Source organism: Macrotis lagotis, chromosome 4 (genome assembly GCF_037893015.1).
Source record: "Macrotis lagotis isolate mMagLag1 chromosome 4, bilby.v1.9.chrom.fasta, whole genome shotgun sequence".
Classification (NCBI taxonomy): Eukaryota; Metazoa; Chordata; class Mammalia; order Peramelemorphia; family Peramelidae; genus Macrotis; species Macrotis lagotis.
In genome coordinates this window covers 260802666-260817315 of record NC_133661.1, presented here as the reverse complement: position 1 = coordinate 260817315, position 14650 = coordinate 260802666, and the positions used below count along the sequence as shown (strand labels likewise).

At 33.1% G+C, this 14650-nt stretch overlaps 1 protein-coding gene across 3 annotated transcripts in view; it reads right to left on the bottom strand.

Annotated features, from left to right (window-relative positions):
• The window catches only part of KIAA0586 (KIAA0586 ortholog), a 141973-nt gene that overhangs the window by 62130 nt on the left and 65193 nt on the right, over window positions 1-14650 (bottom strand). For all 3 annotated transcript variants that reach the window (XM_074235906.1, XM_074235908.1, XM_074235907.1), the window contains exons 17-21: window positions 10399-10586; window positions 9502-9609; window positions 8573-8653; window positions 3156-3349; window positions 1654-1772 (exon numbers count right to left, since the gene is read on the bottom strand). In XM_074235906.1, coding sequence (XP_074092007.1) covers window positions 1654-1772; window positions 3156-3349; window positions 8573-8653; window positions 9502-9609; window positions 10399-10586 — 690 coding nt within the window. The remainder of the gene's footprint in view (window positions 1-1653; window positions 1773-3155; window positions 3350-8572; window positions 8654-9501; window positions 9610-10398; window positions 10587-14650) is intronic.

The window sequence follows — 14650 nt, the reverse complement described above, 5'->3', positions numbered from 1 at the left end:
AAACAATATTTTAATATTTCAAATATTATAAAGACTTATAGGGAAAAGGGGAGGCAGATATACATATATATATATATATATATATATGTAATGTTTAATGGAATTTGAAGGAGGAGGGGAAGCAGAGAAGCAATGCAGGGTTGTGATACTATTCCTACAACTACAGCATTTAGATTTACAAAAGACTTTGCATCATAATCTCTAAGAAATAATGCAGGAAGAGCTACATAAACTACAGTTCTTAGCTAAAGGTACATAGGGACAAAAGAACTGGTAGAGGAGAAAACTGCTTTATGAATACAAGTGCAAAATATTAGCCATCATTCTTGAATTCAGAGATAATGTGAACTACTCTATATGGAGAAATGTCCTACTTCTACATCATGTGCCTCTTATGAAAATGTGAGTAAAACATTTATACAGTGAAAACCTGAGTAGTTAGTAGATTTAATCTAGAAGCATTATATGACCATATTTCTTGTAATGAAACAATTTTATTATGGTAAAATATAAGATCCAGGTATTTTATGAAGGGGACCCAAAAAAGTAAGTCAGTAATCTTAAAGAAACCAAAACATCAACATAAATATTGACTTATTCTTAGTCACTGATCAGTGCTGAAGCAAAGACAGTGAGATTTATGAACTATACCAAGATATATTTCACTTTACTTGAAGAATATTGATTCTAAATAGATACTAATATCCATAGTTCCTAAGATGTGTGAATCCTCCTAAGATGACATTTATATAAGGGAAGAAGAGGAGAAAATCAGCTTCCCCAGTATTAACTCAAATCATGGAAGAAATAGTTGGAACTTTTAATGCAAGTAAAAAAAAATTGCAGCAAATACTAACTATATTGTGATCCTTAAACTGTAATCAAGGATCATACATCAAAAAAACCCCTTCCTTTTCTTATCTATACTAAACATTAATAATAGAACTTTTTTGAGGTAGTAAAATGTGGAATCAATGGGGCAACTAGGTAGCACAGTGGATAGAGCACCAGCCTTGGAGTCAGGAGTACCCGAGTTCAAATCCAGCCTCAGACACTTAATAATTACCTAGACATGTGGCCTTGGGCAAACCACTTAACCCCATTGCCTTGGGGAAAAAAAAAAAGTGGAATCAAATTGGGTGCCTTTATATTGGGTAGAATGTAAAGAAACTGTGATATGAATTTCAAGAACTATTACACCATAATAAATGATGACAATAAGAAATTAAGAGAAATTTAGAAGGACAATAAAATGATTTTAGGGTAGGGTCCTGAGAAGAAAAATATATATAATGACCACAATAAAGTAAAAGAAAATATGACTAAAAGAAATTAGAATTCAGATTATTAATTTGGTGACATTTACTTCAAAATGCTAAAATGAAACATACTGTCCTCTTTGTTTAAAGAATTATGTATATATATATATATATATATACACACCCTGACAAACATATTCAATATGTTGACTTGTGCTAAGTGTTTTTCTTTATCACAAGGGTATGGAAGGTGCATCAGAAAATAGCATTACAATGAAAAAAAAGCATCAACAAAAAAAGAAAATTCTGAAAACCTCCTTTTATCAATATTATAAGAATATTTTCACAGTCCAAATGTCATCTGAAAAGAAACAAATTGAGAGCTAGCACTTACCAACATTAGAAGATGAAGTTTCACTTTCTTCACTTTCTGAAACACTGACATTAGGTACTGCCTGTTGCTGAAATGGAAACATCCTGGTAATAATTCTTGACATTATTTCTTGTTCTACCCTGGGAAGCAAAAGTTAATGGCTTTTTAAAAATAAAAATAAATGTAAATGATGGATATATTGCTTTGACATTTTCAAAATCATCTTCTACATATATGATATTTGATATATGATATTTTCACATGTTCCACAAAGTGAAAAGGCTGAAAAAGATATACAAGCATAGTAATCTTACCTACAGAACACCAAAAGAATCAAATGATATAAGAACATGTTTAAAGTCACTTTGGAAATTAGGATGAAAAGCAATGAATATAATATAATGAATATATATATATATATATTATAAAATGAATAATATAATGAAAACTGGCATAGCAATGAAGTTAAAATACTTAAAACTCTATTGAAAAACAAACAATCACAAAATAAGAGCTGGAAAGAACTTAAACAATCACTTAGTGCATACTCTGCCTTCAGGCATGTAGTTATCTAAAGAAGTCAGGAGGCGGCAGCTAGGTGGCGCAGTGGATCGAACACTGGCCCTGGAGTCAAGAGTACCTGAGTTCAAATCCAGCCTCAGACACTTAATAATTACCTAGCTGTGTGGCCTTGGGCAAGCCACTTAACCCCATTGCCTTGCAAAAAAAACTATAAAAAAAAGAAGTCAGGAGAAGAGGCAGCTGGGTGGTACAGTATTTAGAGCACTGGCATAGGTCAGAAGGACCTGAGTCCGAAGACACTTAATACTTTCAAGCTGTATGACTTTGGGCAAGTCACTTAACCACAATGACTTGAAAAACCAAATAGAAATAGCCAGGAGAAATAGTTTTTTCTTTTCTCAAAGTCATTAACTGTAACCATAATTATAAACAATAATAGTTAACACCCATTTTGCTCTATAAGATTTGTTTGCAAAATGCTTTACATTACATCTAAAAATGGAACATATTCCACAACATTTTAGCCTTTCAACAACCTGATTTTACAGCTCAGAAAATTGAGCTTATATCATCTGCCTAAGATCACAAAGTCCATTTCAAGGGGTATATATATGAATCCAAGTCTCTCCAGATTTCAAGTTTGGTGAGTCATTATATTACTATACACCATGCTGCTCTTCAAAATACTGACTTAAAACTCACCTGATAAAGCATATTTCTTTTTAAATACCAAATTTAAATACCAAAAAAAGATGCACTTTTTCCATTAAAATGACAATAGATTCAAATTAGCAAGTTTGGAGATATTTTCTGTCATTTGTAACAAAATTGCAATCAAATTAAGTGCTTCATTCAACTCAATATCAAACAGTGAGCAAAACAATGTTAAAGAAAATTTTAATAGGTGAAAGGAAGCTATTTAAGTATTGTATTGGAAGTCTCATTTTTCTGTTGTATTTAATATTATCATTTTATTAACATCAATATCCATGTAAATTTACCAATTAATAAGACTGTTTTCTAGAGCCTCTTTTTTCTCAATCATTTTCTCCAGAATATCAGCAGTAGGCTGAGCAGTAGATAAAACTGGAGGAAATGGGGGACCATTATAATTTTGAAAAGTGACTTTAGCACTTTGATTAAATTCCAGGACTGGTTCAGAGAAATCTGCAATTTCATCACTTTTTTCTTCATCCTAGAAGTAACAAAAAAATTACAGTCAGTCATTCCTATCATATTAACATAGGAGCTACTGTGTTAAAGTAAATATTTTAGATATTACATTATTTATATTTTAAACACAAAGAGGCAACATAAAAAAATGATTATTAATGAGCTAGCCTAGAAGTCAAAAGTATTCAAATTCCATGTCTGACCCAGTATGACTATAAAGTGACAAGTTACTTATCCTCACACTGGTCAAGGTAATGTGCTTAGAGTCTAATCTGATGGGAAAAGGTGCCAACTTATATATTGGTTAAGGGAGTTTCCTCTTCTAGGGCTCCCTATTCCAATTAAATAATAGGTCCAGTCCCTGGTCCTTTCCCCTATCTTACATATCAGTCTTAAAAATTAAACAGTCACCAATTCACTCAAACAAGTAGCAACTTAGAGCTGTCAAAGATAAAGGAGTGTTCAGTCATGCAATTATACTACTCATACATACATAAAAGAAGACAAACAGCCAGATTAAAAAAAATTGTTAGCTAACAAAGTATTTATGAACTTCTTATCCACATTTAAAATATCTTATTCAGTTTTTAAACTCACCCTGTTGAGGTATAATAATATAGTAGAGAAAGAAACATGAGTGGGGGTATAATGAGAAAATGTTAAGAACATTATGATTAAGAAAAAAGGAGCAGTGGGTACTTAACATGTAATATGAAGTTCTGTCAAACAACCTTTTATTGAATACTATCTACTAGACTATATTATTTTATTATTCTGTATTCTCCATCATATCCCAGAAACCTCAGCACTGGAAAACTGCAATATCTCACAAGATTGATTAAGTCTCATCACGACTATTTATGATGCTTGTCCTTCATTTTCTAAGAAAACCATGATATCGGGGAGCTGATGTAATGATAAGCATATCAACTGAATTTGAGTGAGGGGTTGTTGTGCTAAGTCATCAGACTCACTTTCTTCTGCAGAGTCCAGTGGACAGAAATGAAAAAGGACGCCTAGTGCCTGCCCAGGACGTGAGGCAAGATATTGCCTAGGTCATACAGTTAGTAAGTAGCAAGTGTCTAAGGCTGCATTTGAACTCCTTTCCTCCTGGCTCCAAAGTCAGTGCTGTATCCTCTGTGCCACTTAGGCTACTCTCTGAACTTATGAATGGATGGCAGAGCAATGAGCTTCACAACCTCCTCTTAAGGAGGGGCCCAGAAGTCCTTTGGACTTCTTCAACAATCCCCAATTCCACCACCTTTTGAAATCCTTTTTGTTTTTGAATTCCTTTTTTGTATGTTAACTTCCCCCCAGCAGACAGTAATCTAATTTTCAAGATTTTTCCGGATTATAACAATATTCAAGAGAATCAAACAAATAAGATGATGATTAGATATCTTTTTAAATTGAGGAATATTATTTTTTCTACCTCTACGAATGAACTGTTTAAACTTTTTTTTAAAAATGCACCAGAAAGGTCCCAAGGTATAATTAAGAAAGTGCTAGATTTGTAACCAAGACACCTAGGTTCAAATCACAGTACCAACACAAACAAGTTTTAAGATCATAAGGAAATAATTTCACCTCTCATCATCTATAAAATGGAGATAATATACACTATCTTCAATAGTTTGTTGGTAAAAAAATATTTTTTAAATCTTAAACTCTATAAATGTAAAGTTTTATCTCTTTCATTATCATCATTACTGATTTAGGTTGTTTCCTCTCCATTTCCTACTCCAATTGATCCATATTATACATAAGAAAAGGGTAGAGGGAGATCAATTAAGTATATAAACATAAATAAATAAATAAATATATATATATATATATATATATATATACCACATATACGCCCATGTGTATGTTTTATATATATATATATATATATATATATATAAAATATATATATACATTTAACTATGTAGATATGTCTGCATTATTAAATAATCTATAAAGTATATTTTAGTTACTCTATCCATCTATATTCAGATACATGAACAAATATTTTTATCATAGATTTAAAATTTTAAATATTCTTAGTATTAAATTCACCAAAAAAGCAAAGTGAAAAATTCAATCATTCTAATATAAAAATCTTACTGACAATGAAGCCACAAATGGGATCCAAACATGGTTTTGTACCACCTCTACCTGAACAAGACTTCTCCTTCCCCCAACAGAGTACCCCCCAAAATCCCAATGTAAATTAAGCAATTTCCATGGACACAATGAAGGACCTGTGCTATAGTAATACCCTAACTGTTAGTATCTAGCGGGCCCTTGTTAAAGATTAAAGGAGGAGCCCAAAAGGATTGTCATGGCGTTTTAAGATGAGGATTTACGTCTTATGGCCTCAATTTTCTCAAATAAGTAAAAAGCAACCTCTCTGCCTGAGAGCCAAGGGGAGGAAGTTCTGTTGTAGGTGTGAGAAAAGATGAAAAGATCTGATACAGCTACCTCAGTTAAATATATAATACTAAATGCTAGCTATATATATAATGAAGAGCCATTTAAAAATAGATATAAACAGTTATTATTATGAACAAGGATATGAAAAAAATTTCACAACCTTGCAAACTGTAAAGCATTACTTGAAAATAAGTCTAAATAAATAAAGAGAAATTAAAATTAAAAACCTATTAATAAAAAATGGCAAATATGAATGGATAATATAGAAAGACAACCACAGGGATACAAAGTTGGTGGTGCCAAGAATTGGTCCAACCATTCTAGATATAAGTATGAAACTATGAAAGAAAACTGATTAAAAATTCAAAACTACCCAGTACTACTAAGCCTACTGCAAGGAAATGAAAATCAGAAAGAAATGTCAATATTCATAGAAGCACTTTGAGATCATAATGATTAAAACTAGTGCTTATTAGGTGGAAATTGACCAGAAAAGCTGTGGTCTTTAAATGATACCGTGGAGTAAGAATTTATAAATGAGGAATTCTGAAAAACATGGGAAGATTTGTATGAACTCATAGACTGAAATGAGCAGATCCAAATGAACAATGTTCAAAATCACATCTCATTTCATAATTTAATGAAAAAATTCTCTCTTCCTTTACTCCTGTTCCTGCTCAAGAGTTGACCATTTTTACTTTCTACAAGCTCCCTTCATTCCATCCCTTCCCACAGCTTCCTTATTTATTTATTTATTTGTTTGTTTGTTTGTTTGTTTTTTAAAAAAAATTTTTTTTTAGATTTTTGTAAGGCAAATGGGGTTAAGTGGTTTGCCCAAGGCCACGTAGCTAGGTAATTATTAAGTGTCTGAGGCCAGATTTGAACTCAGGTACTCCTGACTCCAGGGCTGGTGCTCTATCCACTGCACCACTTAGCCACCCCTCTTTTTTATTTTTTAATCACTCCCTACCTGATACCTTCCCTACTGCCTAAAAAAAAAAAGTCCCAGGTTCATTTATCCTAGAAAAAAAGCAAAAACAAAACTCACTAGTTTCTAAAATACCCTCAAGCTATTACTCTATATCTTTTCTCTTTCAAAGAGGAATTCCTAGAAAAAGCTCTCTACACTTATTCCCTCCATTTCCTCTTCTTTCACTAAGATTCTTCAATTCTTTGCATTCTGACTTTTGACTTCATCCCTCAATTGAACTATATACTCCAAAGTTGTGAATGTCTTCACTATCAAAACTGATGATCACTTCTCTATCATCTTTAGCTTTATACAGAATTTAACACTGTTGACTCACTTTCTCCTTCTAAACACTAGTTCCCCTTAGTTCTCCTCTGACTGGTTTCATTGTAGTTTCCTCTGCTAATTTATCATCCATGACATCCATGCCTTTATGGTAGCTATACTCCAAAATATTATCCTTGGCCCTCTTTTATTCTCTCTCTATATTTTTTCATTAGTTGACATCATAAATCCTACTGAATTATCATCTCTAGCATATAATTCTGAAATTATCTAGCCTCTCTCAAACTCTAATCACTCCACTAATTATCTATTAGATATTTCAAATTTGATGTGTCACAGGTATTTCAAATTCACTATGTCCAAAAGTGAACTCACAAAAAAACACTTCTCTAGTTCTACTGAGGGCATTATTAGCTGCCCAAGCAATACAAGCTCATAAATGTGGCATTGACCATGACTCACACTTTCCTCACCCCATGCAGTTGATCAGTTGCTAAATCCTATCACTTCATATCTCATGTCTATTTTTTTTTTCCTACTAGCTCAAACCCTCACCACCTCTCTCTTGAAATATTACAAAAGCATCCCAAGTGAGCTCTTTTCCCCAAGGTCTGCCTCTTTCATTCCATTTTTCACACAACTCTGAAAAAAAAGGGATGTTTCTCAAATTCATGTCATCATGATTCTTCTCTACTCAAATTCTAGCACTTTTCTTATTGCCCCTGAAATCAAATATAATATGCTTCTCTGTTTAGTTTTTAAAGTTTTATAACAAACCATCCTTACTCTACTTCTTCATTTTTATATCTTAGTTCCTTTTCCTGTATTGCCTGGCTTAGCCAAATTATCCTTCTAACTGTTCCCTGTAATGTCTCCACACCATTGTTCTAGCTGTTCCCCAAACCTAAACTACACTTCTTTGTCATATATGCCTATTAAAATTCCTCATTGTATCATTCAAAACCTAATTCAATTAACACCTTCACCATGAAGTTTTTCCTGATTTGACCACCACAAGCAGTAGCTACTAGTACACTACTACCAAAAAGAAAAAAAAATTTAATTTGTATCCCCCTAATGAATGCATGGTCCTTAAGAGCAAGGACAGCTTCATTTCTTTTTTCTTTTTATCTTCAGGGTCTAGCATAGAACCTGGCACACACTAAGAACTCAATAAATATGTAATATAAACAATGTAAATAAAAGGAGTTGAATTCAGAATGCCTGAAAAAACCATGATAGTCCTAGAGAAGAATTAATGCCTCCTTCCTCACAGAAGAAAGTCTAAGGCTACAGTAAGATAAATACTTTACTGTATTTATCTTCAGATGCAGATACTATATGCAGAGACAAAGGAATATTTAATCCTGGGAGAGGTAAGAAAGAAACCCAGTGCAGGGCAGAAGAGGAGAAAGTTACCCCAGAAATGGCTATAATGTAGGAACAAATGATATTCATGAAACTTTTTAAAAGTTGGAATTAAAAGAAAAATGCTATGGAGCAAATCATTACAGCATTATAAATAGAATCAAACAATTCTGAACTACACAGAGGGTATCTTCTTGGCACTTTTACCTGTATAACATCAATTACTTCATCAAAGTTGGATCCAGGAAACTTAGGGTCATCTTCATCAGGTTGGTTAAATTCTGGATCCTAGAAGATATTCAATGTTATTTCATAAAGCTGCCTATCAACCTGACAACCACTGTTATTTCTACTCTAGCTTTTTCTAATCCTTTGGTCTCTTTGATCTACCTCTTCCATTTCATTCTTAGTTTCATGTAACACTACATCCTTGGAATAAGTTAATTTCCTATTACTGCTTAAATTCATTGTCATAAAGATCAAAATTACAATAAAATTTATGAAACTGTTTCAATGCTGTCTACATTTCTCTGTGTAAGAACCAATCTTAATAGCCAGAAACCACTAGAATAAAATAAAACCAGCCCCAAGGGGCGGCTAGGTGGTACAGTGGATAGAGCACTGGCCTTGGAGTCAGGAGTACCTGAGTTCAAATCCAGCCTCAGACACTTAATAATTACCTAGCCATGTGGCCTTGGGCAAGCCACTTAACCCCACTGCCCTGCAAAAACTAAAAAAAAAAAAAAAAAAAAAAAAAAAACCCAGCCCCAAAACATAATCTCAGAATGACCAAAGGTCAAAATCTTGAAAAACATGACCTTATAAACACCTAAATGCAAATACTGCATTTTATTCAAAGCCTATCAACCTTTAAATATTACTCTCTACTAGTCCCTCCCCAACCACTAGTCTACTGGTCAACTACTACTCTACTGGTCCCCTCTCTCACCTCCCAACCCTCATCCCAAACACAACCAAGGTCTAAATTCACATAATAGTTTGAACCTATGTTTGCTAAAACCTTCTTTGCCCTTTTTACCCAATTTATTTTAAGGAAAGAAAGTTTTACATGAATTAGCATTAGTTATCATCTATGGTCCAAATACTGCATTATATGTTAAAATTCTGGAGATTACCTGTATCCATGTCTGTATGGGATGAGATGCTTCTATGGAACTGGTAGAAGCTTGATTTTCAGCTATGTTTTCATTTGAAAGGCTATCAATATCTAAATTGGGTAATACCTAAAATAAAAATTGAAATAAACAACCATTTAGATCTAAATATTTGCATTAGCAACAGTCTATTACCTGAAAACAAATAGGCATATTTAGTTTAGAATTTGAGCCCATTCTTTTCCAGATATGATATAATGACAAAGGTTTAATTCTGGCAACTTAAGCAAAAATACTTGAAACTTGGTTCTGGTTTCATAAGAGTTAGAACCAGAACTTTAGTGAAGAACTCTGTCATATATTTCTTCTATGATCCACCATTCCTACCAAGCTCCATAACTTAACAAAGCTAAATGCCTTATAAATATTTGCTCAATAAGCATTTAAAATTAAAATTCATTAAAAATTTTGTCTTTAAAAGAAACATACATTCTTTTAAAACTATCATAAAAAAAAAGACAAAGTTATGTGACTGGTAGATTCAAGGGCTTACTATGTAAAGTCACAGTTTCACCTTTGATCCTACACAGATCGATAACTTAGACTAAATTCTATTCTCATGACTGTTCAAGTTAGGGTACTAATCCTGTAAATTCACAAATGCAAGATGCTGAGCAGAAGAATATGTACAAAGTATATATTCATGGAAGTAGATACAGCCATCACAACAATTAGGAAAAAACAAACTCAAACATGCCATAGTACTTAAACACATAAATACTAACATATGTATTTCACACAGCTAAAGAATTCTCATAACTAAAGAGCAATATCAACAACACAGTAATCCAGTAAATAAATACTAACATCAAGACATTTAGTCAAAATATTTTTCTCTTCATTTTATGAATTTTATACCTGTACAGTAAGCTGAGGAGGATCCTTTTTTTCTGATATCATCTCTATAACTGCTGTGTTGGGTTTCTTTGGGCCTGTTTGATTAGTTTGCATAAATGAAGGAACAGAAGTAGCTACTGTCACAAGGTGTGGTTTTTCTATAATTACTTCAGTAGGTGGCACAGAATCACTATTGCTTTGGGTCTGTCCTAAATAGGTTAAAAAAAGAAATGAAATATAAGCCCAAATATGGAAATTTGTTAGGAATAGGGGAAGCACAGAGAAAGGCCAGTTTAGAAACCCAGGAAATAATGGCACTTAATAATCTGTAATAAATATCTCTAATAAACTTGCTAATTTTATTTTGTGAATATCTTGTTATAAGTATGCTTATCTCAAGAATATAAATGAAAGGAAAGGGAACAAATACAACAGGATTTATCAAATATCAGAGGGTCTCCAATGATCACAAAAGGAAGCAAAAAACTGTAAATAAAATAGATGACCACTGATGGAAGACTTAAATAAACTTCAGTATTTTAAGGTAATGGAGTATTACTATACCATTAAGAATTGTTAACATTAAGAATTCAGCGAAGCATGTGAAAAGATACAGACTCATAAAAAATTAAAGAAAGTATAACCAATAAAACAAGACAAAATAAATAACACATAATTCAAAATTATAATGACCTAGGGTAAATGACCTAGGGTAAGCTAAGACAATGTACCTTCAAACAATGCATATTATATCACATTTGGTTGGCTGATGTGATATTTAGTTTTTCAGAACTGTTTCTCAAACTCTGCACCCCATTGATATTTAAAATTTTTGTTAGAAAGTGTATTTTTCTGGAAATGAGAAGGTAATAATGGGCAGGGAGCAGTGGCTTCCAGAAATTGTCAAAAAGAGATTTCAGAGGGCTCTTCCTGACACTGGGAGTAGGATTTTGTTGCATTAATTATATACAATTCCAGTAATCTAATATAGGTTAAATATGTACAATAGTGTTTAACATATTTCCATAGTGGCCATGTTTTGAAAAGGGAATTAGAACTAAGGGGGAAAAAAAGATAGGAAAAAAAATATAAAATAAGTTTTAAAAAATGAATATAATATGCTTTGCTCTGCATTCAGACTCCATAGATTTTTCTCTGAATATTTTTCATCACAAGTCTTTTAGAATTGCCCATGATCAAAGAACTGCTGAGGGAAAACCAGAAAGGACAATGATCAATATTGGAAGGGATGTGGGAAATCTGGGACACTAATACATTGTTGGTGGAGCTATAAATTCATCCAACCTTTCTGGAGAGCAATCTGGGATTATGTCCAAAGGGTAACAAAAATATGCATACCCTTTGATCCAGCAATTCATCTAATGGGTCTATATCCTGAAGAGATTATGAAAAAGGGTAAAAACATCACTTGTACAAAAATATTCATAGCAGCCCTGTTTGTGGTGGCAAAGAATTGTAAATTAAGTGAATGTCCTTCTTGGGGAATGTTTAACAAACTGTGGAATATATATATGATAGAACACTACTAAGCTATTAGAAACCAGGAGGGATGAGAATTCAGGGAAGCCTGGAAGGATTTCCATAAACTGGTGCTGAGCGAGATGAGCAGAACCAGAACATCGTACACCCTAACAGCAACATGGGGGTGATGATCAACCTTAATGGACTTGCTCATTCCATCAGTGCAACAATCAGGCACAATTTTGGGGTATCTGTGAAGGAGAATACCATCAGTATACAGAGAAAGAATTGCGGAGTTTGAACAAAGACCAAAAACTACTACCTTTAATTTTTAAAAAATACTTCTTATTATGCAACTTTGCTATCTCTTATACTTTATTTTTCTTCCTTAAGGATATGATTTCTCTCTCATCACATTCAACTTAGATCAATTTATACAATGAAAACAATGTAAAGACTAACAGACTGCCTTCTGGGGGGGGGGAGCAAGATTAGGGGGAAAATTGTAAAATTCAAAATAAATAAAATCTAAAAAAAATCAACAACTTGGTAAAGGAGGCACAAAAAAAAAATAAAAATAACACCTTAAATATATATGATAGGCCAAATGTTAAAAGAAATAAAGATGCTAAATATTAAAAAAAAGCACTGAAGAGAATTCCTTAAAAAGTAGAATTAGTCAAATGGAACAGGAGGCACCAAAAGTTCACTGAAAAAGAAAAGAACTCCTTAGAAGTTATTATTGTTGATGTTGTGGCTGTTTTAGTTCAGTCATTTCAGTCATAGCCCCATTTGGGATTTTCTTGACAAAGATAAAGGGAAGCAAACACTTCAACTCATAGTTTTAAAATTTGTTGATTGAGTCATTTCAATCATATTCGATTCTTTGTGATCTCATTTGTACTTTTCTTGATAAAGATAATGTAGTTTGTTGGTTCCTTCTCCAGTTCATTTTACAGATGAGAAAACTAAGGCAAATAGGGTTAAGTGACTTGCCCAGGATGATGAAGTTACTACATATCTGAGGTCCAATTAGAATTTATAAAGATGAGTCTTACTGACTCCAGGTCCAGCACACTCTCTCTCTCTCTCTCTCTCTCTCTCTCTCTCTCTCTCTCTCTCTCTCTCTCTCTCTCTCTCTCTCTATATATATATATATATATATATATATATATATATATATATATAAAAAGTTCCACCTAGTTGCCTAACAAATGGGTCATTTCATGTCTCTGATAAAGAGGAATTTTCCAAATGGAAAAGGAGATTATGCAAATTCACTGAAGAAAAAAATTCCTTAAAAATTAGAATTGCATAAGTGGAAGTTGTTGATTCAATGAAACATTAAGAAACAATAAAACTAAATCAAAAGAATGAAAAAATAGAATATGAGAATTATCTCATTATTTCTGACCAATGGAGAGATTAAAAAAAAAAGGAGCCTGGATATAATATTTCAATTCAGGAGAAGGTTAAAAACTTAATGAATTTTATAAGATTAAACTATTTATAACCCTTTTAGAATTGATTATCACTATTAGGGCAGTTTGAAGGAGTATATACAGACAAAAGATATGGGTATAAGTTGATCTTGATGGGATGATATCCAAAAAAATAAAAATTAAAGGTGAGAAAGAGGATTACACTTGGAAAAGATGTAGCTGATATGATGGTATACTTGAGAATCTTAGAAACGTTACAAAAAAACTAGCTGTAATAATTAGAAAAGTTGTAGGATATAAAATATACCCACGTAATTCACCAGCATTTCTATATATCTGACCCTAGACTAAGAACAAAAGACAATCACCTCTGTGAAAATGTGCCCTACTGGGGACACAGTTCCTTCCTTTCTTCCTTCTTTTCATCCTTCTGTTTTTCTTGACTTTCTGTCTGCCCACATAAGGTATCCTTTGCCTACCTGCAGTTGTTCTGCCTAAAGGAATGTAATTTTTGGTAACTAAAGACCCAAGCCAAGACCCTCTTGGTCACTATTTGGGCTCAGACTGGTTCAGAATGTAAATAGCAATTATTTCTCTTTTGGCCACAAAAGGATCTTCGGATTTTTTTTTGTTTTTTTTAGTTTGTTTTTTGTTTTGAACTAGGTAAAGAGGTCATTCTTTGCGTCATTTCTTTCTTAACTAACCTTAATCACTGAATGAACATCATCTCAGTCAAACTGAGATCTAATAAAAATCTTAGCTTAAAAAGTCTCCCACTTCAGTCAGAGTCATCTTTAAGCATCCTGATACATATCTGTCATTTGACCCAGATGGCTCTGAAAAGAAAGCTGAGAATGGTGACTCCTTCACTCAAATCCAATCCACAAGTCTTTTGGCATCACATCCCTGATGTAATTATGGTCCTTTTCAAGAATGAAGGTCATGGGTGGCTAGGTGGTGCAGTAGATAAAGCACCGGCCCTGGAGTCAGGAGTTCAAATCAGGTCTCAGACACTTAATAATTACCTAGCTGTGTAGCCTTGGGCAAGCCACTTAACCCCATTTGCCTTGCAAAAACCTAAAAAAAAAAAAAATGAAGGTCATGTTTGTGGTGGCAAAGAACTGGAAATCAAGTAAATGTCCTTCAACTGGGGAACGGCTTAGCAAACTGTGGTATATGTATGTCATGGAACACTATTGTTCTATTAGAAAAACTAGGAGGGATGGGAATTCAGGGAAGCCTGGAGGGATTTGCATGAACTGATGCTGAGTGAGATGAGCAGAACCAGAAAAACACTGTACACCCTAAAAGCAACACGATCACAATCAACCTTGATGGACAGGCTCATT